The following is a 27175-nucleotide window of genomic DNA, read 5'->3' as shown; positions in this document are numbered from 1 at the left end:
CTTGCTAGCTAGGGATGTTGGGACCTGTAGTCCAAAAAGAGCTGGAGACCCAAGTTCTCTGACTCTATAAGCAGCTTCCTATAAGCAGATCATTGAACATGAAATAGAATGTGTCCTATTGTCATTGGGATTGGTTATTGGAGATAATTCTATATCTGTTCACCAACATGAATACTCAGCCAATAACTCTGCATATGACATGTGTCTCCTTTTTCACCTCACACACAAAGTATTGTGTAATGTGGGTGTTTCAGTTAGAGAGTCATGTCCAAGTAATTCTTCCTCTTTGAGAAATATTATGTTGGAGAGGAGTAGAAGAGAGTATACCTGCCCCTCTTTCAGGCAAACTGAGTAGTACGTGAACTTTTCTAAGCTGAATTAGAATACTGATTTCACTTTTTGCTTTATGATCAGGAGTTCTTAATCAATATGTTATGCTGTTGGTAGTAAAATCCTTAAAGGCATTTGTAAAATGTTTTTCTTAATAGAGTTTGTTATTAATCCCAATGGGAAGTCTGAAGTTTGCATCCTTCATGAATATATGCAACGAGTCCTAAAGGTTCGACCTGTTTACAATTTCTTTGAATGTGGTAAGTCTTCACTATAGTATTTTTTGTAGGACAACAGTTACTTGCAGTGTCTGGGCTGTACAGGTGAAACTTGGAAAATTAGAATATCGTCGAAAAGTGCATTTATTTCAGTAATGCAACTTAAAAGGTGAAATCAATATATGAGATAGATGCATGACATGCAAAGCAAGATATTTCAAGCCTTTAATTGTTGTAATTGTAATTATTTGTCATTAGGTGGGTCAATTATAAATGGAATGTAATTAATGAAATGTAATAGCGATGTTTATTTTTGTATTATTGTAACTATTTGTTTTATTACTGTGGAATTTCCAAAAGAAAGCATTTGTAAAAATAAAAATAAAAAATAAGTTGCGTTACTGAAATAAATGCACTTTTCAACAATATTCTAATTTTCCAAGTTTCACCTGTACATGATCTAAGCTTGCACCAAGTATTCCAGGAAAATAAACAGTACAGGCATTGACAGGATGCACACTGCATCTAGAATAACATAAATTAAGAAATGTCCCTTGTTGGTTTTGAAGGAAAAACTGACTCATTGTAATGTGCAGGTTCCTAGTTTTGTTCATTCAAAATGTCATTCACCAACAAATGGAAATGAAAGTCTTAAGATAGCAGGTCATTGACCAGCTAATGTGGAATCTGAGAACTACTAAATTAAGGGTTGCATATTGATAGCATTTGTACAACCTTTTTAGATTACATCTTAGAACTTCGGTTTGCCTTATTTGGTCAAAATCACTTTTGTTTATCTTACACAAAGAGAATTGGTAGTTCTCAGACATCCTAAATCATGTAGGTTTAGGATTTGTTTAGAATATGGTGGCTTCTCATTTTCTCTCCTCTTTAAAGAGAACCCAAGTGAGCCTTTTGGAGCCTCGGTTATTATTGATGGAGTGACTTATGGGGCAGGTACAGCAAGCAGCAAGAAACTTGCGAAGAATAAAGCTGGTAATGTAAACATATTTAAATATCATATATTGAATGTCTGCTTAATAGCTAGTACCAATAAGGTTGCAATCCAAAGAACGTATGCATTTCAGCTCTACTGTCGCAAAATGGGCTTTATTCCATGATAAATACATACAGGTTTAGGGTGCATGTGCCTTTTAATACAGGGGTAGCTAACCCAGTGTTTCTCAGCCTTTTTTGGGCCACGGCACACTTGTTCCGTGAAAAAAATCACGAGGCACACCACCATTAAAAAAGTTAAAAAATTTAACTCTGTGCCGCCCTATATTATAATTATGACTGTAAGAAACACTTGCCAAATATTGCTTTCCGGCGGGTCAGTGCTGTTCATTGGCGGCCGCCCGGCTCGCTTGCACTGAGCTTTGGGAAAGAGGAGGAGAAATATTGCTTTCCGGCGGGTCAGTGATGTGTATTGGCGGCCGCCAGGCTCGTTTGCACTGAGCTTTGGGAAAGAGGAGGAGAAATATTGCTTTCCGGCGGGTCAGCATGACAATGCAAATCGCCCTTCTCATCGCCGCACGTCGCGGCACACCAGCCAGCGTCTCGCGGCACACTAGTGTGCCGCGGAACAGCAGTTGAGAAACGCTGAGCTAACCTTTTCAGCCATCCAGGGGCTGCATGTTGTAATGTATAAGTAAGCGGGCATGATTAATTTTGTTTTTAAAAAATGCAGTCTGGAAGGGGGACCAAAAAAGCTTTGGGCTTCATACATCACAGTGGGGAGCCATTTTTTTAAAAAAATTAAAAATTACTATTTTTAAAAAATGACAAGTTGGAGGGGATGTGCGGGTCATGGGTTAGCAACCCCTGCTTTAATGGATAATATTGAGTACAACATTCTTGAACGATTTAAGAAACCATTATAGCACTATTTCTACAATGTATGGATTAAATAGATTTAGAAGAACTCCTTTAACCTTTTAAACAGGTGAAGCAAAGGATGGTGGCTCATGAGGAAAGACACAGCCCTGGGGCTACAGTACAGTATTACTTCTCATGTTTGTCAGTCAGGATTTAAGCAGTCTCTAACAATGAGCAGGACTGCAGTCTTGGAGCCCTGATGTAATGTATGGAGAGTTCATAGCCTCAGAGCTTGGTGGATTGAGCCTGTGGTATTTAATATTGATTCTGTAAATGCTGTATAAACACATCCAGTGCTTATCACACAAGTTGACTGTAAGATAGAAGTCCTTTTTTCTACTGTAAAAACAGTTGGGAATTTTTTAAAAAATGTTCATCGACATTTGCCAGAAATGTAATTTTGCACAATACAGTATGTGATTATGACAAGACCCTAACCTTTTCATTATCTTCCATAGCCCGAGCTACACTGGAAATCCTCATTCCTGATTTTGTTAAACAGACCTCTGAGGAAAAGCCCAAAGATAGTGAGGAACTAGAGGTATGGATTTTACAATGCAATCCCATTGAATTCAGTGGGAATTGTTTCCCAGTGTGTATAGGATTGCAGCTTTAGTAGAATGTGATACATTGTTGTGGTGGTGGTGGTGTATTTTTAGCTTAACCCACACAGTAGTAGCATTTTGCAGTTCTTTTAATAATTAGTTGCATTATCTTACATCGTAGACTGTATGAAAGCACTTCGAAGATAAGGTTTTTTAAAAGTTTTACACTGGCACTTTTGAAATAGTGGGTTGTATCCAAATGCTCATCATTTAAGAGTAGACCCATTGAAATCAATTTACTTAAAAGTTTATTTAAATGAGTATGACTTAGTTGGAAACCTCCCAGTTTCACTAGTACGGTAGTCAAATATTTTTTTAAACTGGAAATTAACATTTCCCAACACATAAGTTCATAGATTCATGAGTGTGGCTGTTCAGACATGCTAAAATTAGATTGCACTTCTATACACACCTGAAGGCAAGCTCAATTGATTTCAGTAAGGGCTTAATTTTGGAGTAAGACGTACATAGGATAGCAATGTCATATGATAACCTATTTCCAGTGTCTTCTTAAAATGTAACAGTATGTGTCTGCTGTTGAATTGTCATGGTTTGGCATATTTACAACCAATCCAGTAAAATTATTTCTAAATCTTAGAATTTGTTTTGAATAAAATAATTTCTAAATAAAGCTTAGAATTTGTTTTGAATATAATATTTAAATCACACTGAATATGTTTTATTGAATTTTTGCTCCAGTCATTCTTTGCTCTTCAGAAGAGTTAAGATGTTTGTGCAGCATATAAAATTAATACAACATTTTTAGTCTTATTAAATGTAAGCCAGATATAAATGCTAAATCAGATCTACATCAACCTTAGGACAGTGGGAAATGTTCAGACTGAAAGTCTTCCAGAAATACTCAACAATGAGCCTAGATATTTTCCTGGATTATCTAGAATAGGGGGGGGGTTAATATGAAATTTCATTGAACTTGACAAAATTTTGAAGCTGAAATGATGATCTGCTTAATAAGCTGAAATAGGAGTGAGTCTTGCACATCACTCCTTATTTTCTTATTTCTTAGCAGATTGCAATTGGTGCATGGAAGTCTTCAGTTAAACATTTCCCAGTTCCGACTAAATGGGAATCTACATTTACCAGTTTCAGAACAAGGCTGGATCTTAGCAGCTTTTTGGAGCTAGTTTATAAGCTGGCTTTCCAAATCTGGTAGCAATAGTTTTCTGGTTCAGATGAAATGAGAGATTATGGTTAATTGAAGAGTTCCTGGCTTATTGTGCTAGGCTGAGGCAGCATGTTGGCAGAAGGCTTGGGCATTTTATTGGTTTATTCATCTGAGATAAGATTGTCTGACTGCTGTGTGTGACCTGCAATAAACTGATTATGACGGTCATTCCCCCCTCCAAATATTACTATCTTTTAAGGCTAGGCTTATATGTATCTAGGTTTTTTCCCCCAGCCTTTACTTGTAGTCTTCCAAAATTGTATTAATCTTTGTTGCTGTTCTTTTAGGCTTGCTTAAAATGGAGTGTGTAGCCAGCATAATTATCTTGCTAAGTGGAGCCAAAGCAAAATAAAGTGGTGGTATTCTTATATAGTGAAACATTTATTTCCCAATAAATTCATTTAAGGCTGCACAAAATTGCATAAATAATAAATTTTGATGGCACAGTGCTATGCAGAGTGTTCTGCTTAGTACTGCAGTTGCATCCTTCAGGCATAAACTTTAAAGTCAAGGCTCAGAATTCCTGTTTGCCATTTAAGTAATGATGATCTACCAATTTTGTTGCAGTATTTTAACCATATCAGTATTGAGGACTCACGGGTATACGAACTGACCAGTAAAGCTGGACTATTGTCTCCATATCAAATCCTTCATGAGTGCCTTAAAAGGTAAGGTTGGGTACTGCTAATGTGTTCAGTAGAATTACGGATACCCCAGTGTACATTCAAAACTCCTGAGTCGTCGTGAGGGGGGGGGGTGCTTTTTACTAATTAAATTTAAGTTCATAAGTTCTTCTGCTTTCTGTTAATGTGACAATGGCACAAACAATTCATGCTTGAATTCATGCTTACAGACAGCCCCCTAACCTGTGACAGCTATTCATCAACAGTAGTGGGACCATGGAACCATCTAATGGGAAACATGAGCCTAGAAGTCAGCACAAATTCTCAAGCCAGCTATACGTTTGCTATACTTTTCAGTAATAGTGCTCACAGAGCAGATGTAAAGTTTGACTCTGACTCTGAACCAAACAGTGTAGCTTGCCCTCTCAAATGTAGGCACGTTAAATTTATTTGTTTTGGGACGTTATTTCCAAATTATGCACTTTAGACACATTAATTAAAATGGAAGAGCATTTGGCATGTTAATTCCCCCCAGTGAAATCTTGACAAATGTAAATGTGCTTATCTTTGGCAAGATTTTTGTGTTTTTTCTTCAGATGTTAAAGAAACATTCATTTTTGACCGGTTATTTGTTTCGCACCAAAGTAGCAAACTTCAATATTAGGAGCATGTGTAGAATGTTGGTTTGAAAACAGGATTTGTTGGTTAGATAGAAATAAGAATAATTTTTTATTAGCCAGATCTCTTACTTTAGAAACATTGTTAGCCACATGTGGTATAAGTAGACATTGTGCTTTGGTATGCTAACACCATTTCATCTCTGTAAGAAACCATGGAATGGGTGACACATCCATCAAGTTTGAAGTGATTCCTGGTAAAAATCAGAAGAGTGAATATGTCATGACATGTGGGAAGCACACCGTGCGTGGCTGGTGTAAGTATGCCTTTGAGATGAATATTCCTCTTCAATCTCTGCTTGATTGTGTAGCATTTGTTTCTGTTTTTCCTGATCTTTGTGCTTTACCTGTGTTCTTGACACCACGGTTACTTAAGATAGGAATTTGGATCTAGATATTAAGTACTTAGGAACCACAGCTGGGAATTTCATGGCATTGTGAGACTGAAATGCTCTTCCTGACATACAGGACTTGTATATTGGAAATACACAAATACAGGTGAAACTTGGAAAATTAGAATATCGTCGAAAAGTGCATTTATTTCAGTAATGCAACTTATTATTATTATTTATTTTTCTTTTAATTTTTACAAATGCTTTCTTTTGGAAATTCCACAGTAATAAAACAAATAGTTACAATAATACAAAAATAAACATCACTATTACATTTCATTAATTAGATTCCATTTATAATTGACCCGCCTAACAACAAATAATTACAATTGCAACAAATAAAGGCTTGAAATATCTTGCTTTGCATGTCATGCATCTATCTCATACTGTATATTGTTTTCATCTTTTAAGTTGCATTACTGAAATAAATGCACTTTTCGACAATATTCTCATTTTCCGCGTTTCACCTGTATTAGGAATAGAAAAGGCATTTCAATGTTGTCAAATGTTTCCAGGATTAGATGACATTTCCATTTACACACACACACACACACACACACACACACACACACACACACACACACACACCCTTTTTAAGGGGTTGGTATTTTTTATCTTCCTGGGTTGGATCAGTTTAAATCAGCTTGGAGAGCTAATGGTGGTCCCCTATGGGCCAGAAGCATGACTCCTGCCATTGAGGAGTCATGCCTTCAGTGTAGTGGGCCAAGTTCTATAGAACTTGTTCCCATTAAGCACAGTCCCTGTTAGGTTTCAGATGGTTTAATTTCAGGAGATCTTTGCACTATGAATGCAGTTCTGATGTTTCTATTTCTAATGTTTTAAATTCAGTTTCATTCTGACTAAGCTGCTTTGAGATATATAGTGGAAAGCAAAGTATAAATTTCTTAAATAGAGAGATTAAATAATTGCACTTAGGTTCTGTGGAAATTGGTATGAAAAGCCATGTCTTGGGTTGCAGTTATTTAAATGGGAGCTGAATGCAGCTTAGTGTGGATCTAATCTTGACTTTCCATAATGATTATGAACCAATTACTATAAAGGGTTTTTAAAAGCTCTGATGTGGACCTGTCCCACCCCCCCCCAAAAAAACTTTGTTTCATGGCAATTATGCAGGCAAAAACAAGAGAGTTGGGAAACAGTTGGCATCTCAGAAAATCCTTCAGCTGCTTCATCCGCATGTGAAAAACTGGGGGTCCTTACTGCGCATGTATGGGAGAGAGAGCAGTAAGATGGTTAAGCAGGTAAGTTATGTATGCTTTGCTCTGAATCATTTTTTATCTTCTTATTAAAGCTATGCAATACTTAAATTCAATTCCTCATAATGATGCTATTTAAATGCTGTGGTTGCAAACTCCTTAACATTGAGACTGCTGCGTTGCAAAGACGCTGACGTGATCCATAAGTTGAGTTTATGCAGCAAAGACCCACGAGGAAGTGCAAATGCTTACACCGAGCAATAATCTGGGAGCACATGCATACGCCAACCCAGAAAGGGTTCCTCACATGAGCTGCTGCAACCGTTAGTGTCCTGACATTCTTAAAAGTTTTAGGCATAGTTTGGCAGGCTGAATGGATCAGGAGAAAGAGCCCTTCCAGCATTACCTGTGTGTAAGAGAACTGGTGCAACTTGAGGGATACCATACTTCCATCATGTTGGCATTTATTTATGAAAATATTTTCATCCTACCTTCTAGTACAAAATCTCCAGGGTGGTTTGTTCTTCCATATTTATCCATTTACTTAATATATAAGCAACCCACCACAAGGTGGCTTACAATAAAACAGCTAAAACCACAAAACAATTGTGAAATAATGTAATTAACAATAGTTAAAAGCATATACTGGGGGGGGGGGGAAGGAATCGGCAATAAGTGTGCCAGAATAAAAAGTCTTCAAAGAATTAGAGGTTACAAAAAAGGGAGCCCAAGTGAAGTTACCAGGGGAGGGAATTCCACAACACTGGGGCCATCATTGCAAAAACCCTGTCCCTAGTGCTAGCCAACTTGGTCAGCCTTAGTAGTAGACCTGAGATTAGGGCCCCTGAAGTAGGTTTTAGGACCTGGATTATTTCATATGTGTATAGGTGGTGCTACAAATAACCTGGTCCCTAACCATTCAAGACTTTAAAGGTTAACATCTGCACTTGAAATTGAGTTAAAAAACCAGTGTGACTTATGCAAAACTAGTATGATATGAACAAAACAGCTTAACCCCTACAAGTGTTCTGGCATCTGATTTTTATAGATTATCTGCAAGGTCACCCTTACATAGGCAGCATTACAGTATGCTAGTCTGGCTATAACCAGTGCATGTGAAACAGGTTCAGTTTCTCCATATAGATTTACAGTTGTCAAACCAGTCTAAACTGGAAAAAAGCACTCCTAGCCTCTGAGGTCACCTGCACCTCTGTAGATAACAGTAGATCTAGAAATACATCCCAATGATGTACCTGATTCTAGAAAAGTTGTAACACTATACAAAGCCCAAATTATTTATCCAGATGGGTGATCTTCTCAGTACTTCCATCTTCTCAGAATTTTAGCTTGTTTTCCCTTATCCATTCTTGAACTGACTTCATAAACTTTGCATAATTTCTCTGGGATTAGTACGGACAATGTGCATCATCCACAACATCTAGATCAGGCACATCCAACTCCCAAGAAGACTGCGATCTACTCCCACTATAAAAAACTGGCAGTGACCTACCCATTGCATTGACCAAAGTTGTTGAGCTTTTTTTGAGGAGGATTGTGTTTTTTCAGGGGGGGGGGCGGACAATCGATTATGTGATTTACCAGGGACACTCAGTGATCGACCAGTTGGACATGCCTGCTCTAGATGACCTCCCAGTGGTTTCATGTAATGTTGAAAAGAAATAGAGATGAGCTGGAACTTACGAGGCACCCCAGAGGCCCAGTACTTCCAGAAAGAACTGAAGCTACAATAGCACCAAACTTCTAGGAAGACAGTCCGTACAGAAATATAGCAGTGGTTTATGGTACTGAACCACCTAAATTATGGATTGTATCCAGTGTTGTAACCAGAGTAAATTGAAATTAATGGGCAGGACTAACTTAAGTCCATTAATTTCAATGGGTCTACTCCTAGTATAAGTTAGATACAACCCTGTGCTTCTTCAAAAATGAAGGGCTCCCACAGGCTGACAAGGGAAAAAAGTGAAAGGGCTATTAATTGAGTGTGGGTGCAAAACTGTATTTTCTGTTAAAATCTTGTTAAAGGAAATGTTTGATCCGTATCAATTCTGAAACAGTGGAGTGAAGCAGTTGTGTTTTGAGATTTCACGCTTGCACTGTGTCTGTAGATGCCATACCATAGCACATTATTAGATCATGGGCCAAAAGATGTATTGTTAAAGAAACATGCTCCCACCCAAGAAGAGGGATGAAAGTAGAAAATAGGTGTCGGAACATATAGTGAAAATCCGCATATAAATAAGTAGTTTCCTTTTAAAGGTGCTGTACTGTCTCAGTTTTCATCATGGATTGCAATAGGTCAAATTTAGTCACATTTTTCAGCAGAGCAAGTTAAATATTATAAAAATAACCTTCCTAGTGAATATGAAAATGGGAGCTCTTTCTTTAGTCTTTGTGATACTTTGTGATACAGGAGACGTCTGATAAAAGTGTGATAGAGCTTCAGCAGTATGCCAAAAAGAACAAGCCAAATCTGCACATTCTGAACAAGTTACAGGAAGAAATGAAGAAGTTGGCACAAGAAAGGGTAAGTGCAAGATTATAAATTTTAAAATTTGTTCAATTCTGAGAAAATGCATTAAAGCTGTGTTTATATTTTTTTGACAGTTTGACTTCATACACATTGCAGAATTTTAAAGTTGAATTTTGAAAGAACTAGTTTTTATTCTTGTGTGATGCTTTTTTAGTTAACAAATTCCTTACTGTTTTTTTTTAAAAGGTCACTATAGTTATCTAGGATGCAAACACTTTGAAATATCTCCTGTGTTGTGACTGTTTATAATCTGGCTGTGCTTCTTCTTCTTCTTCTTCTTCTTCTTCTTCTTCTTCTTCTTCTTCTTCTTCTTCTTCTTCTTCTTCTTCTTCTTCTTCTTCTTCTTCTTCTTCTTCTTCTTCACTGGCCTTTGTTCTTGCATGGAAATGTGGCTGTCACAGGGGGTTGGCATGTCAGTTTTCCCTTATGGCCCATCAGTATAAACAACTTGCTTAGAGACTATTGCTTTCCTTTTCTAATCTTTGTAATTTAGTTCTCTGTTAGCAAGCATTCTGTAGGCATAGGTTCCACTGCTGTTAACCATTAAAAGAAAATCTTTCCCCACCAAATCAGAGGTTAAGTGTGAAAGAGGAGTTGCCACATTTTCATCTGTGATCAATTTCAGTTGCCCTTTGCAAAAGGGAACATAAAGACTTGCACTAAAAAGTAGCCTTTGTGTCCTGCATTTTCACAATGTAGATGCTAATCTCTTCCTTCTAGTAATTAAGGTGCCATGGGGCTAAGAGTAGAAAATTCTGGGTTTTGATCTGTTTAAATGTTTTCAAAATGTTGACACCATCTATGCGTACAAGTTTGTTTATAATTATGGTTGGCTTCTTATATCTTTAAGGAGGAAACTCGAAAGAAACCCAAGATGACAATTGTCGAATCTGCTCAACCTGGCAGCGAGCCTCTGTGTACTGTTGATGTGTGATCAGAAAGAATAATTGGGGAGCAATAAAACGTGTGAAGAAAGCTAGTCCCCCCACCCAATTTAATTAATAATTGGTTTGCTTCAGAATGCAAAATAATGTAACAATCCAAGCTGCTTCAAATATGCATTGTTCTTTTGCATAATCAGGGCAATAGTACTGAACTTTGGAGGTGTTTTTTTTTTAAAAAAAAAAACCCTCTGAGATATACATTTATACAAGACAGCAAAAATCTGTATGGGTCAACGTATAGAAGTGGGCAGAAAAGCATGTTCACACAGGATAAGCTGAAGCAAGCACTCCCCCCACCCCCTTTGAAACTATTATGCTGTCTTGAATGGATATGTTTAAGGATTAATCCAGAATGTCTATGTAAAGAGTGGAGTGAATGTATAATATAGGAATACAGCTGTACACACCCTCGTATGAACATGCTGACAACTGTTTTCTCAAAAAGAGCTTTGTTGCATTACAGCACAAAATAATATGCACTGATAAGACACTTTTGACAACTACATTGAAGAAAAGTGGAAAGCAATGTTCCTTAATGCCATTAAGATTAGGCCAGTGCTGCTTGTTTTTGAATTTTGGCAGGCATAATATTTTTAATATCCTGGTACAGTGGTCTTTAGACAGTAAGAATGGCACCTGCAGTGTTGAGCACCAGTGTGTCTCTTGTTTTCAAAATTGCTGGCTATATTTACTTAAAATGTAAAATAATAATAATAATAGGGAAACATAGGAAAAACCATAATAGTTTACATAAAAGACAACTGGAAAGGAGTATGTAGCTTTTAATTTGTTTTGCCATAATTAATTACAGGTGATTGGGAGTGGATGACTAAGCACCAGTGCTCTGCAGCCTGTTCTTATTCTGGTCTTGAGAGAGTCCTCCACAATGTTAGTTAGAATGAACTGAGAGTGAGAAGTGATGGTGCTTGGTAATTTGCATTTCCTTCTATTTTTAAGACCCCCCACTTGAAAACAGTTTGAAAATATACTGACAGTTCTAACAATTGAAATAGTGATTTAATTGCATCTCCCTCTATGGTATATATATATTTTTATTTAATGCAGGTAGATCTAATTGATACTTCAATCTCATGCACCATATTACCTTTAAACAAACATGAAAAACCCTTTCCTTTGTGGATTGACTAATGGCAGTCATGAAAATCACTGGAAGCATTCTTCACTGGAAGAGTTTTTAACATTTTCAAAAAAAGTTGTCACTGGCTTTGATTTATTAAATGTTTAGCATTTGCAGAGTAGTTTCTGCATGGAAACTATTAGAATGTAAATTGGGGTACATCAGAGGACTTTAATAAGATCTTCTGCATAAGTTGTATTGAGTTGAAATAAAGAATATGAATATGCAAGTTGTTGTCTTTATATAGTTTCTTAAGCTGTCAATATCTACTACAAGATACTGAATAGCTAAAACATGGCCCTAAAAACATGCAGTGTGGTCCAGAAATACTTCTACGCTTAATATTTACACTCCAGAAATACCACAGTTCAGGCCCTTTGCTAAGGTATCTCCTAGTACTGTGTTTGTGTTGCAGTGAATATCTGTTAAGTTATACTCATTTTCAGATGTCTGCTGCAATAGTCAAAGAAAATAATGCAGCAGGAGACAATTACCGTAAATGGAAGTGATAGTGGTTTGTTCCAAGACCTTTTAGGAGGAAGTAGGCCCAGGGTCCCACCTCACACTTGAGATGGGTTATACAGGTTCTGTGAAAGGGCATTTTAGAGTGCCAGAAATTGAGTTGCCTGATCCAGTTATATGTCAAGTTTCATTGCTTCCCACTCAGAATGCAAATTTTCTACAGTTCTTAGTGCCATACATTTGTTACACAATCAGTTTGACATTGGGTATACATAGATGCCTATTTGCCAGGTGGTAACTCAATTGGGTGGTGTCTAGTACTACAAGCTAACTCATTTGTAGTGTTCCACCAAAGCTATCTTTCTAATCCTAATCCAATTCTCTTGCAAAATGATTAAATGCCCCCTGCGTTGTACATTACTGCTTGGCAGACAGTCATTTTGATTCACCCAGTTTCTTGCCACCAGTTACCAAGAGCAGGCAGCCCTGTGATGCATAAATCAGTAATACCGAAAACCTCTTTTGATGAAATGTTGGACATCTGTGTGCCCCAGCTGATGGGGTTTTGTCTTATGAACCAGAGGAAGCAGACTACAGTGGTACCTCGGGTAAGAACTTAATTCGTTCTGGAGGTCCGTTCTTAACCTGAGATCCCACTTTAGCTAATGGGACCTCCCACTTCTGCTGTGCCGCCACTGTGTGATTTCTGTTCTCCTCCTGAAGCAAAGTTCTTAACACGAGGTACTATTTCTGGGTTAGCGGAGTTTGTAATCTGAAGCGTCTGTAACCTGAGGCACCACTGTACTTGAAAGCTCCCAGCTGGAACCTTCTTATGTAGTATGTTATGCTTACCCTTGGTAATTTTGGCAGTAATGAGCTCATGCTAACATTGAAATATAGCCGTTATTCAGGTTTAAGTGTTTTCATTCATATTTTTATGCAAAAAATCATGTGTTCTCTAAAGGATGAATTTATTTTGGAACTTTATTCAGCACATCTGAAAATGGTCGCAATTTGTTTAACGAGTAGGACATAGTTCTAAATGCACTGCCTCTATTCTACAGAAAATCTAGCTTTAGTCTTCATCTTTGTCCATCACTGATGTAGTACTTTAAAAAGTTTTTAAGTCTAATAGGCTTTCTTCTATGCCTTTTAAAGTAGGTTTTTACATCTGTGCATTCCTTGCTTTAAAAAAGAGCCTACTTTTGACTGCACTTTTTCAACAAATTTCTGCATTATATATTTTTTTCCAAAATCAGAATGTTTTGCAGGGTACCTGCAGCATATATATCCATAGATGCCTCATTCTTTTAAGTGTTTGCCACGCTGGCCATCTTGCTTTAGTCTTACCACAGTCTGCCAAGATTTGAATCCTGCAGAAGGTGACCACTGCCCTTAAACATCCAGATGTGTCATTGTGAACCAAAGGCTAGTACAAATTATGCATTTTTCTTAAAAAAAAAGTATTTGATGTGCTATAGCCTCTTCGGCAAAATGTTCAGGCAAAGCGCAATAACTGCTGGAACAAACAATGTAACTACTGTTGTCACTGTGAAGTATTGTATTTCTGATGTTTACTATTTTGTTTGAAGTGTAACAGTCTTGCATTTGCACATGAGCAAAAGCTGCTAAAAGAGGGTAAATCATTACATTAATTTCAGCTTCTGCATGAGTACTTACGCAGCGTGATTTGACGCCCAAAATTGTTTTGTACTTTTGTGTGATTTTTTTTCTTGTTAACTGTAACGGTTTCAGTCCTAACAATGCCTAAAGCAAAAACTATTTCAAGCCCTCTTTTTCTCTCAGCAAATCAATATCATTGTGGATGGTCTTCACTAATAGCTGTTTCATCCTGCTTTTCATATTATGTGCTTCTTCAGAGATGTGTTTTTGGTTTTTTTTTTTTTTTGGAAAGATAAAAATTGGTTTATTTGAATGTTTGATACTGAGTGGAAATTTACTAACATGGGGGGGGGGGGGAATACTACCCATTTAAACCTCCAATTAAGCTTTATTAACTGTTTTAGCACTTGGCTTTCCAGCTGCTGGAAACAAGTATCTAGCTATGCTGTTCTAATGGTTGTCACACCTAACAAAAGTATCCTTTCTGGCCCTAGTCTGTAATTCTTTGGTTCTGGTAAGAAAATGGAAATAGCTGTTGTAGAAATGATTCCAAATTAAGCCAGCCATTTGGAACAACTTGCAGTGATCAATTACAATATTGTATTTTAAAAGTTAATGTGACCAACTCAATGTTATTGGGTGCTGTATGGATTGTATGTTGAGTGCAGTTTCTCAATGCCAGTGGTCAGTTGGTACAACTATGAAGCCTCTATCGTTGAGCCTGTGTGTTAGGTCTTTTAAGTACTTGTTTCCCCCACAAACATTAGTTTTGAGCAATAAAGTTTGATATTGCATAAGATGCTGTAACTGGTGCTGCAGGTCATTGTTTCATTAAATACTTTATAAATCATAACTTTCTCGATGGAAGTCATGGAATTGTCAGTATGTAACCTTTTAAAGTAGGACTGCCACCTGACTAAATATGTTTGTGTTTTAGCCCATTAATAATGAATGTATGAGTAAACAAAATCAATAACTTTATTGATTATATAGTACCAATTTTAAGCACATACAAACTAGTCCCTGTTGATGTGGACAGAAACTCCACATTAAAGCTGAAGTGGCCTAGGCACACAGACATATCATAAGCAATGTAGCATTGCTGAGGCTCCAGAGTTGGGGTGCTTGAAATGCCTGTCTCCCTCCTCATTGCAGATAATTCCTCTTCAGACCTGTGAACTGGATATTGTGGTATTTGCTTTTGCGTTCACCTAATAATATTTTGAATATTTATTGAGAAAGCTTGTTACACCATTTGCATATCTGGTTTTGTTCGTCATTATCTAAGGTAGCAGTATAGCTTCCCTAGTCATTCCTCACCTTTCTTGTCCCATGATTTGAAAACAAATCAGTTTGGCATAAAAACAAATTAAATATCATCTCTGTGTGTACACACAAATATACAAACATTCTGCATCCTATAAGCTTTTGACAACTCTAGAGCTACACAATAATGATGCAATCCTTTACCTACTTACCTTGGAATAAGTCCTATTAAACTTAATGGGACTTCTGAGCAGACATGTACATGATCGCACTGTACAAGAAGTTTTGATAATTGGCCACTATTCTGAAGTCCCAGCAACCAATGTTCCAAATTCATTAAACAGGACATCAGCTGTTTTAAATTTTAAGAATGAAAATAGGCACAGCCTAGCCAATTGGCATAAATATCAATTGCTGGAACAGTTAGGGGTTTCCTCTTCTTTAGGCAGGTTTGCATTGCCCTCTTCTGTAGAACTTGCTGTTTCCAATTTCAATTCTGGAATTTCAGTTGAGTTCTGGACTGCTTCAGAAGGCTTGCTGGAACAGTCAGGGGTTTCCTCCTCTTTAGGCAGGTTTGCATTGCCCTCTTCTGTAGAACTTGCTGTTTCCAATTTCAATTCTGGAATTTCAGTTGAGTTCTGGACTGCTTCAGAAGGCTTGCCACTTGAATGCTGAACTCTTTCGAAGAAGAACAGCAGCTCACAATGCATAGTGTGAGGGAAAAGGTCCACTGCTATTGCTTTAACAGGACGAAAAGGGCTTCCTTTGACACGATTCGAAGGAGCTCGACAAAGGCTACCAAAGAGACCAGTGTTAGTCTTGCACATTTCTTTATAATTGGGCCAGGAATGGGGTACCAGGCTTGGGGGCCAAATATATTATCACTCTAGGCCACATCCCTCACCAGCCCTCCTCCATGCCCTCCTGGAATGCATGAGTGCAGAAACCTCTGAAGCCACATCCACTGTTAGACCCACAACCACTAAGCTCATCCCCCCCCCCCAAAGTTGCCCAAAAAATGATGTGGCTGAAAAGGGGAAAGCCCATTTGCTCCCGTCAAAGTCCTTTTAAGTGCCAGGGCTGACTTTCCCACCTCACTTCAGTAAGATATTTAACTAACATCCTAACGCCACGGGTTGTTAATAAGTTTGAAACATTGAAAATCAATGCTGATTGGGGTGGGGAGGGATCAACACTTTTAAAAAATTGCTCCATCCCACCAGCACCATTGTAAACTCACTCCAGAAAGTTGTTCATGGCAGCTCGAGGATTGCAGGATACATAAATAAGCTTCTTTATGTGTTCTGCTTTTCGGATTGCAACAATTACTTTGGAATCTGCAAAGGTAACATTTTGACAAAAACTGAAATTAGATTCTTTACTGTGACAGCACCGCCTGACATTAAGCAGCTCCACTCTTATTACAATTAGGGCTGAGCAATATCTGGCTTTCTACATCACAATGTATCACCAGTTAAACATTGTGATATTTTTGCTATATCATGATATCTGAAATAAGACTGGAGCTATGTAGAGGTGAACATAATGTCCTACTAACTGCTATTACATATGGGTCTACAGTGGACCACAATCCGTTCCGGAGGCCCGTCCTTATGGCGAAACGGGTTGCTGGGAGAGGTGCCATTGTGTGCGGGCGGTGATCACCCACGCCTGTGCATGTGTGAACAGCAGCAAACCCGTTGCATTACTTCCAGGTTTGCTGTGGTCACAACATGGAACATCCGTGAGTGGAGGCGGTTGTAAGTAGAGGTTCTACTGCAGGGGTTCCCAAACTAGGGGCCGGATGCGGCCCAATCGCCTTCTAAATCCAGCCCCCAGACGGTCCAGGAATCAGCATGTTTTTACATGAGTAGAATGTGTCCTTTTATTTAAAATGCATCTCTGGGTTCTTTGTGGGGCATAGGAATTCGTTCATATTTTTTTTCAAAATATAGTCCGGCCCCCCACAAGGTCTGAGGGACAGTGGACCGGCCCCCTGCTGAAAAAGTTTGCTGACCCCTGTTGTACTGTATCTATAAAACTGATACATTTTTATTTACCTTTAACATTTTGTTACATCTGTTATGTTCTAGTACTACTTTACCAATAATAGCACATTTTCTCTAAAATTAAAGCTGTAGAAGTAATTTGTAGCATACCCTAAAATTTTAATTACATTACTGAACAAGAAAAAAGCAAATTCAGTGTCACACTTTTAGATATTCAAATAGATATTCCTGCCTGAAAGGAGCTAATGCTGTATTTCTGTACCCAAGGAATTCCACAGCTGATCTGCAGAACCAGAAACACTTTCCCTTTGTTTTATTCTCAGTGCTGATCTCACTGCCCACCATCACATCTCCCCATTTACTTTTGTCACTACTGCTCACTATATTACACACCTCCACCTCTATTCAAACTATTCTACTAAAAGAAGGTCACAAAACAAAACTCACGCAGCCCTGCTCGAGGAGGATCTACAATTGTAATAGAATTCTGCAGTGCCAGGAAGTTAACGAGGTAAGGAACAAGATCTTCAGCCTTTCCACAGTGGAATTCAACATTATTCAGCTCTGGAGAGGGAAAACAAATCCAAAACAGTATAACACATTTGCTTATTTACACATGCCCCATCAATATTTCCTTTAATAACTGATGCTTGCAATTGTCAGTTTTTCATGTCCATGTAGGTTGAAAAAATATTAATACAGTTCCTCTGAAGTAGACGTTTACCTCACCCACAATTAAGTGCAAAACAAGTCACTCTTAAAATACAGATTTTCATTAACTCAATTTTAAAAAAATATATAAGTCATAAAGTTGCCTACTTCAATATGCAGATTTATGATTAAGGCTCTAAGGTTGGCAACTAGATTAGCCACAGAGACCTCCGTCAGAAACACAGCCAAGGCCATAATTGGAGGTGGTTGATTTAAACTACATGCATTGCTTCATGAACTATAGGGGCACTATCTACTGTTCCAAAATAGGATACACAGAAAGTCCAAAGTAATGGGGTTGGGAAAGCTCTGCCCATTCCCCTAGAAAAGTGCTGCTAGTCAGAATAAACTTCAGTACTGGCTAGATGGGTCAGTGGTCAGGCTATATATTTATTTAGTAACCGAAAAATCTTAATATATTTTACAGTCAACGTTTTGCAGCAGCATTAGCAGGCAGGCGGCGTAAGATCAGTTGTGTCAAAGGTGCCACTGACCCTGCTGCCCCGTAGCAGCTTGATACAATACGCTTAGGTGGCTTCAGTGGCGGGTGCCTGGCGCCCCCCAGAATTCAGCAGCCAGGTGCCCCGCACTCCTTGCACCCCCCGGGTCAAGACGGCTCTGCTCAGAAACCGGACCATTTCTGCTGCTGTATATACCTGCTTGCTTTGGTGAACAAAGGTTTCAGAAAGCAATCTCTTGGGTCTCTACATAAGGGGAAGACTAATGCCAACCTAGCAGTTCGAAAGCACATCAAAGTGCAAGTAGATAAATAGGGACCGGACCGCTCCGGCGGGAAGGTAAACGGTGTTTCCGTGCACTGCTCTGGTTCGCCAGAAGCAGCTTTGTCACATGACCCGGAAGCTGTCTGCGGACAAACGCCGGCTCCCTCGGCCTATAGAGCGAGATGAGCGCCACAACCCCAGAGTCGGACATGACTGGACCTGATGCTCAGGGGCCCCTTTACCTTTACAATAGATAATGATGGAGACCTTCCATCTGAGGTTGACCACAAATACTAAGTCTGTCTGTGTATGTTGTAGTGCCCATCCAAGACTGCAGTAGGCATCACTACAGCTCAATAATGCTTTTTTTAGGAAACTGCTCAGATTTCTTAAGGAGGCTCTAAAATGTTCTGCTCTCAAGAGGGGATACCAAGAGAAAACTTGGTGCTCCTAATTAGTTACAGGTTCCTTCTGAATTTTATCCAGAAGAGCCAATTCCTTAGTTGACATTTATTCAAGATCAACACAGAGCTCAGCTCTGGCAGATAATAATCGCCTAAAACGTCTTGACAAGCTGCTTTCCAGTAGTCAAGGAAAAAAGAAAATTGGGACAGAAGAGACTAGAAAGTGAATTGCTTAATAATGAGAGCTGCCTTTAAAGTCTGAGATCCCATATTATGGCTTTCTTTTACCAACCATTAAGCTGAGCATTCACTTTGGCATCTTCAATAGCTTCTTGACAAAGTTCAATTCCAATAACTTTCTTCACTTTCTGTAGAACGAAAGCAATAATATACAGTTTAACATTTTTTGTTGAGTACCAAGTAAAATAAATATGGATATTGCAACTTGAGGAGCTATCTTGTTAGGGTGCTTCAACCTTTTTGTGTGTTCCCACTCCATAGAGTTGAACTAGACTTGAAAACAGGTTCACAGAGGGGCTGTTTGCAGCCAAACTAAACTTCACAAAACAAAAAAATAGTTACAAAAATAAGCAGAGCTAGTGCTTTTGGGGACCTTAGAGAGTGTCTCAGTTTTAAAGCCGAGAGGCTGATGAAAAGATTAGGTTTGTCAGGAAAAGGAGAAGGAGCCAGAGCAAAGGATTGGTTGTTCTGCCAGTAACATCTATGCTGGCTCGAAGATAATTCATTTTGCAATAGTAGTCATAATTTCACTACCTATTTTGTCAGTTTTCAGTTTTCCAGAACACTGGGCATGCAGTTAGCTACCCACATTGCAAGACTACTTGTTGGGTGACCTTTGTCCTTTGAATTTGTATTTTTAAGAGACAAAAGCAATACCAAGGGGCATATGTCCCATGAAAGATATTATTTCACCTTGGCAAGCGAAATACCAATTGATCCAGTTCCACAGCAAACATCCAGCACAGTTGTCTCCTGGTTCACCTGGGTCCATTCCTGGATGACTGAATACAGAACCTCAGCAGCCTGTGTGTTTACCTACAGAATTTCAACATCGGTATAGGGTGTCAGTATTCAGCAGGTGAGTAGCATGTCAAAGGCTAAAATCTACTCTACAGCATTACAGTATAAACTGCTCCTTACCCAAGTTTTAAAAAAAAGTAGTCAGAGTATGTTTAGCCATTACACTTCAAACCTCTGACTGCGCTGCCTTAACACGCTACTGTTTAAAAAGTGTGCATGTTGATGAAACGTATTTTTAAAAAATACACCACTGCTGATTTCTTGATTCCACAGGTTTTTTTACAATGAACTCCAGATTTCACAAATGGCCTTCCGGATATTACAGAAGGACAATGAGGAGGTTCCACCACTCTCTCCCACTGTTTATGGAGTACCTCCCTATAAGCAAAACTCAATCAACAAGAGATCTCAACTTCTACAAAACACTTAAGCCTAATGCTTTAAATGCTTACTTGGAAAAAAGCATGGGGAGAAATCCGGAACTTTAGCCCAAGAAGATCTTCATATATGTACTTGTCACCAGCAACATGCTCCAAGGTCAAATCTTCACGATTGGGTGATTTCCTTGAGGGAGAAGAGGGAGGGAGCAAGAAGCAGTGTTTAAATCATTATCCTTCCTTTGCATCCTAATCTAAAGTGCATTCAGATGCAATAGTAGAGAGAACCAATTCAAGCAAAAAAGCTGTAAAGATCTAGGCACTTTTTTGAATGCATTCTTTCTTTAGCAGGAACACACAGCTGTGCAAACTCAAAAAATTCTGGTCTTAAAGGGATTTAGATATGCATGACTGAACTGACATGCCCTTTCTCTGTGTGATGTCCAAGAAAGCTACTCAAAGGAATGGCAAACACAAAACAGTAAGAGAAAAATATAAATAGTTATATTTCAGCATGCAAGGAGTGTCTACTCCTAGCACTAATGCTCATAAAAATAATCTGACAATAACAACAGCTCCTTACTATGAGTGACTTTAATTTTTGCTGAATTATTTTTGACCATATCCATTAGTGTTTGATGGATCCTGGGATATTGATTTATAGACTGCTTAGGGTTTTGAATCTTACTATATTTTATGGCAGTTTTTATTGGGTATCAGCCAACACAAATCATTATAGGGGTAGACGATTTAGATCAATTGAGCTAAGTAACTTAGATCCATTGATTTAAATGGGTCTACTCTGAGAATTATTTGCATTGGATGTCACCCACTGTTGTCATCGATTCAAGTGCCTTAATGGCCGAGACTGCAGCTCAAGTTCTAAAACTTTGTTACCCCATACATTACATTGTCACAATAAGTTTCTTTTTTGAGATGCAACAATCACCTTTGACCTTCCTGCACAAAGTAGAGAGAAGTTATTCCACTGTCCTTTCCAGTGCCTTCTGTGAAGTACTTAGCCATAGAAGTTTGCAGTTCTGCAAGCTCTTTTTCATTTAGTTTCTAGACATTTCAAAAAAGAAAACAACTGGTTAATATGCTTAATTTTACAAACTTCAAAGAAAAATGTTGCTGTAGATTACAGGTGTAGTGAAGAACTATGGGATAACAGCATACACATGCTTGTACGTGTTTAAATAGTGCACCCTTCATAACACATCTGAGGACACATTTCCCTTTAAAATGTTGTGTCACTGTTTGTTTCACAAAATACATTTCCAGAATCAGGAAAAAACTGTAACCATGAAGAGTTTCTTACAAACATGCACTTGTTTCCCCTTATTACATAAATCATATTCAGTACCTGTGGATTAAAATAAGCAATTGCCATGATGTGGCCATTTCTACTGGTGCGAACTGTTAACTGTTTCCAGTGACCTTTGTAGGTTTCCGGGCTGTAGACACCATAGGATGTAGACCTGTAATTTTGAAATTCTTGGTTACTAAACTTGGATTTAAAAGAGCATAACCACATAATGCTAATACTGTATTATTTCTGCTAAGAAACTGCCACATTAAACTAGGAGACTGATCCTGAATATTATAATTTTTGATGTATTTTGATGTCTATCAAAAGGCTCCCACTTAGCCTTCTTTGGTACAGTCCCTCAAGGAATTCACACAGGCAATGTTGAACTTTGTGGTGAAGTTGGGCTTTATTTATCTATATTTATCTATAAACGTATATGGCAAAGTATAAGAGGGCAGGTCCCTGTCTCAAAGGATGTCTGACAGAGTAGACAACAGCAGGAAGAGAAGGCAATGGAGACAGGGGTAAACGAGAAGAACAGGCAATTATTTCATTTACATATACTAAAGGCTTAGTTCCAGTATAGCACAGGAACTAGTAGGTTGTGGTAAAGGTTTCACAGAAAAGGTAAATTTTATACAGGCAAGGCGTTTAGGATTCTATTATCCAGCCCAACAGAGGACTCACCTTATGTAGTCTTGAAAAGCCTTTGCTACCTTTTTGGTTATAGCAGGAATGTGAATGGTGTCAAATGGTTCTACTACAGCACATGTTCCACCCTTGTATTTGCCAAGGCGAAACCCCACAGTTTTATCTTCTTCATTCGGGCCTATGCCAATCAAAAATTCACATTTGTTGCGGTACTCAGTCTAAATGTAAAGTAAGGGAAAATTAAGAAGGCCTATCCGACTCCTCTAGAATCTGACATGCTTGCTACTTCTATCCATAAACATTTGTTGCAAATTACAGTACTAAAACAGGTTAGACTAAATGAGTACTAAAATAATATAAATGGTAATAAGCTATCCATTCCAGAATTCTATGCCCAGTATTGCAACATGCTACCAGATTAAAGGTGCCCATCCAAAAATTACACAACTTAATAGGTTATGGACTACGGAGAGTGCAGTAGTAAGGCTAACCCTGTCCTTCCATGCCTATGATTCATTTCCTCACAGCATCACACTTCATAAGCAGTTCCTGAGGTATATCACCTGTAATGGTGATGCTTTCACTCCTTCCAGGGAGCAACACAGGCCATTGCACTTCTCTTTCTGCATGAAAAGCCATGGTAGAAGAGCTCGATTGTTGTTCCCTATGTCCCTGTAAAACAATGTGATTGTTCATGGTAATCAGAGCAAAAATAATTAATGAACGTTATGCCCTCCCCTGCACTAATACCTATGACTTTGACCATTGGTGTTTATTTATAAAGCACCTAGAATTATTAAGATGCTGCCCCAAGACCTAAAAATGGAGCAGGCTCGGCCCTTTTGTCTTACAATGTAAAGCAGCCTGTGATAAGAGCATCTCAGAGCATTTTGGGTCGAAGTATAAAAACAAAAAAACCCTCACATATTTCTAAAGTATTTATTGCAAGTATGCAAACTGCAGTTTGAGAATAGAAGCCAGAAAATCCACACCTCAGCACAATGAAGCATGAGAGTACCTAGATTTATCAAGCTTCATTCCCACTAATGTTGAGGTCAAAACCAACTTGGTTTCTTGGACTGTGCTTGCGCTGTCTCAGAAAGCTTTCTGAAGACATGCAAGTGAGACCTGCAACAAAGTGTGCTTCCTTCCACTCTCCCATGCAGGCAGGCAGTCAGCATTCTGTGCCTACTGAGCAGGCTCAGTTCTCAGTGCACTGTTCTGGAGATGCACCCTTCATTTCCATTCACACCCTCCCAAATTGCACTTCTGCAAGTCCTGGCACCGGTATGTCCCCTCCTGTACCTGGATGGTGCCATTTTGGCTACACGAGTGCCGACATTCTAAACACAAGAAATGGAGATAATCATAATATTTATTACAAACAGAAAAATTACCTTGTCAGTTTCAGCAGCACTTGCTCACATTCTTCCTTCTTCCTTGCTAGCTGCTCCTCATATGGGATATTCCACAAAGGGGTCACCACATCTGCTATCTGCTTACTCAGAGGCTCTTCTTTGCCATTATTTGAAGCCAAACATTTTGCTGCTGTCTGCTCTTTCATCTCCTCTCCCTCCCCCTCTTCTCTTTTCCTCTTTTTTATGATGGGATCAGCCTTTGGTTTTGCAAGTCTCACACTTAAGTTTCGGTTCTTCCACCGGACCCCATGAAGCACCTTCATAGCTTTGTCCCTGTCCTCCTCACTCTTAAAGGTGACAAATGCAAAAGTCTGTCTCCCAAACAGTTTTATCTTGTGAGGGTTAAGGCCATATTTGGCAAGGAACTTCTTTACTTCGTTAAAACCAATATATTTGGGGAGGTTTTGAATTTCTACTTTATAGATCTCTGATGTAAACAAGTCATCTTTAATATATCTATACATGTTGGTAGTATCTGAAGTGTTCTCCATGTTGTTTTCTTCTCCCAAGTCTTCCTTTGTTAGATTTTCAGTTGCACTCTCCATTTCCACAAGAGGAACTGCAGTTTTTGTGTCAGTAAAGCACACACCACTGATGTCTTCCATCATTCTGTCGAGAACAGTAACAGAATTAATTATTCTAGAGCAAAATGCATTAAATGCTTAGCCAAATCATGTTAAGCCTCATCTGCAAAAATCAAGCCCACTAAGTTTTCCTCTGTGTTGGAATTGACAAAAGGATGAAATTCTCAAGTTCTAAATTAATTAAGTTTAGCCAAAGCTGTTATTTCTTCTATAAGCTATCAGCGTGCATAAGGACAGTTCCCTGCCCTTAAGGATCTTACAATCTAAAATTTGGAGAAGAAAAAAACAAAGGAAGAGGAAGAAGTGGAGGCAGAGGTGCAGAGGGAAAAACAATATTATTAGTTTAGCTGCACATTTAGGCTTGGCTCCATGTTTACCTGCACAGCCAAGAATCAAATTTCAAGAAACTAAAGGGTGATGTACATATGGCAGCTTTAATCCACAGATAACATGTTAAAGAGTAGGCCTTGCCATAGCCAAGTGTGATCAGATCTCTTGGCTGCCTCATGGCAAGTTGGACTGACAAAATATAATCAGGTTACATGTTAAAACACAAGAACAGTACTAGCAAAACTAGCACCAACTCACACTGCGCACTAACAACCCAGCAGTGTATTGGAGGATGGAGGAGACTGGTGGGGGGTGATTTAAGCTACTCTATGTCTAAGCAAAGGTTTGTTTTACAATAAGTTACAGCACACATAACAGCACTGAGGTATCTGCCATATTAATCATATGGATTAACGTCTCAAAAGCAAGAGGCATCCCACTCGTGACAGGCTGCAATCCTATGCACACTCATCTGGAAGTGAACACAGTGGGGCTTATGGCCAACATGGTGCTGCACTACAATTTCCATTATCACTGACTGTTGACTACACTGTCTGGGCCTTGATGGGAACTGCGAGTCCAACACCTGGAGGGAACCTGATGGGTTAGAGCAGGCGTGGGGAACCTTTGGCCTGCCTCCTTCCCTCCCTCCACTCGCTGCTTTCCCTTCAGCCTCCTTCCTCTCCTTTTTCTTCCTGCACCTCTTCCACTAGGGCCAACTGGGGAGAAGCCATGCAGGGCTGCTGCAATGACCCACACCAGCAACCAGATTCCTCTGTTGAGGCACCCAGAGAAGCCTGCACACCTTGCCTGGCCACCCAGAGCAGTAGCCCAGGGAGGCCTGGACGGTGGAGAAGGGTGATTTTTGTGTGCGCACCCTGGAACCTGTGCCCTTGGCAGGGGGCAACTTAACCAACCTCTCGGTACCCCCCTGGACAGTGGCCAGAGACCTCTTCCAAGTCTACAGCACTGTTCATTCCATTAAAATTATACGCCGCTTGTTTTCATTAAGTTGACACGCCTCGTCAGAGTTTGCAAAAAGATAAAACGGTAAAATTGAGGAAGATTTACAACCCTACTTTAAAACGTTCAAAAGTTTGAATACTAAAAGGCAGACTAAGATTACGTCAGCTTTCTAAGTGCCTGGGTAGGCTTGTCTTAAACAAGGATGATTAGCACTAATAAACAAACGGTTCTCCCTCCCCACTGTCCCTCCTTTCATCCTCTCACAACAACCCTATTAGGTAGGTCAGCCTGAGAGAGTGAGCGGGTGTGTGTGTGTGTGCTCGAACATTGCAGCTCCCTAGTCCTAGCTCACCATTGACTTTTATGATGATGATGATGATGATGGAAAATAACCATGCTTTTTTGGGGGGGGGGGCCTCCGCCAAACCAAACCACCACAGGGGGAGCTACGCACTGAGGCGATGCAGCAGCGCAGCTCCCCGCGTCGTGCCCGCGGAACGCAGCAGACGACCACCCCTTTAAAGAAAACAAACCCTCCTCCCCCCCCACTCTCCTTGCAACGAGGCCACTTATTCCCGCCCCCCTCCCCCGCAGAGGTGCGAACCAGTGTAGGCAACCGCTCGCACAGGCCAAGCCATTTTGTAAGAGCTTCCGCGAATCCCCCCCCCAACCACCTCGTTTCTCACAGCTCTTCGCAGCGAAGGAGGCCCCGGCAGGCAGCGGGATTCGGCCAAGCAGAGAGGGAGGGGGTGGAGGAAAGGGGCGGGGCGTCGAAGAAGGGCGTCGGTGACGTCACCGCCGCGCGCGCGGGCGGCCGTCCGTTTGAAAAAATACAGTACAGTACTTCGGTTTTCCCCTTTGAGGTTCGGTTCCTCCTCTCTCTGTGTCATCGACATTAATTATTGCTGTACAGTATTGCATTTATTTGTTTTTTTTAAGTATTTTTATTGTTTGGTGTGTTCCCCCCCCACACTTTTTAGGTTCGATTTTCCCTCTCCCTATCCTCATTATTACATTAAACTAAAACTTGTTTATTAAACTATGGTTTTAGGTTTTATTATTTCCTTTCACGCCATCTTCTTTTTTGTTCGATTCCACCTTCTTATCATTATTATTTATTACATTTTTTTAAAAAAACTCATTTTTTAAAAAATAAAGCATGATTTTTATTGTTTTATTCTGCCTTTCTTCTTTTTTTTAATAAAAAAAATACCTTAGGGCGCAGAGAGACTCCATGGGTAGCCTCATAAATGTGCCGAAGACTTTTGTGTTCAATACATTGTATCCACCCATAAAATAATTTTAAAAAGTTATAAGCGAAGCTGCCAGAGCCCTTTCCCGCTCTGTCCCATCATGCTTCATCTCATTACTTCAACTGCCTCCGCCCAAACCCACCTCGGATTCGCCACGCGCGGCAGCCATTTTAAGTTAAGGGGGCGGAAGCCGCTGAGGTTCTGGCGTGAGCCGCCCCGAGACCTCCGGGAGTGATATCAATTCAATAAAACATTCACAAATAGTTAAAATCATCAATAAGCTTTAA

The 27175-nt window shown here is 39.3% G+C and overlaps 2 protein-coding genes across 3 annotated transcripts in view; one reads left to right on the top strand and one right to left on the bottom strand.

Annotated features, from left to right (window-relative positions):
- Positions 1–14651, top strand: part of DGCR8 (DGCR8 microprocessor complex subunit) — a 28926-nt gene extending 14275 nt beyond the window's left edge. The window contains exons 7-14 of the mRNA XM_035099478.3: positions 489–590; positions 1446–1544; positions 2885–2967; positions 4785–4885; positions 5668–5774; positions 7044–7171; positions 9558–9671; positions 10528–14651. Of these exons, the coding sequence (XP_034955369.2) occupies positions 489–590; positions 1446–1544; positions 2885–2967; positions 4785–4885; positions 5668–5774; positions 7044–7171; positions 9558–9671; positions 10528–10611 (818 nt within the window). The 3' untranslated portion in view covers positions 10612–14651. The remainder of the gene's footprint in view (positions 1–488; positions 591–1445; positions 1545–2884; positions 2968–4784; positions 4886–5667; positions 5775–7043; positions 7172–9557; positions 9672–10527) is intronic.
- Positions 14652–14804: 153 nt separating this feature from the next.
- Positions 14805–26401, bottom strand: TRMT2A (tRNA methyltransferase 2A). Of its 2 annotated transcripts, none has more exons than XM_088659552.1 (12): positions 26310–26401; positions 23735–24364; positions 22901–23009; positions 22374–22555; positions 21741–21855; positions 21324–21439; positions 20450–20561; positions 19890–20012; positions 19249–19324; positions 17567–17683; positions 16351–16447; positions 14805–15905 (listed from the first exon to the last, which is right to left on the bottom strand). In XM_088659552.1, exons 2-12 carry the CDS (start codon positions 24361–24363, stop codon positions 15518–15520), a joined length of 2064 nt encoding a protein of 687 aa, XP_088515678.1. In that variant the 5' UTR covers position 24364; positions 26310–26401; the 3' UTR covers positions 14805–15517. The 2 variants fall into 2 exon arrangements, with proteins under 2 accessions (XP_088515678.1, XP_088515679.1); XM_088659553.1 differs by having other exon boundaries at positions 26322–26375.
- Positions 26402–27175: the final 774 nt, after the last annotated feature.

This window comes from Zootoca vivipara, chromosome 16 (genome assembly GCF_965207765.1).
Source record: "Zootoca vivipara chromosome 16, rZooViv2.hap1.1, whole genome shotgun sequence".
Classification (NCBI taxonomy): domain Eukaryota; kingdom Metazoa; phylum Chordata; class Lepidosauria; order Squamata; family Lacertidae; genus Zootoca; species Zootoca vivipara.
This window is presented reverse-complemented; position numbering and strand designations above follow the sequence as displayed.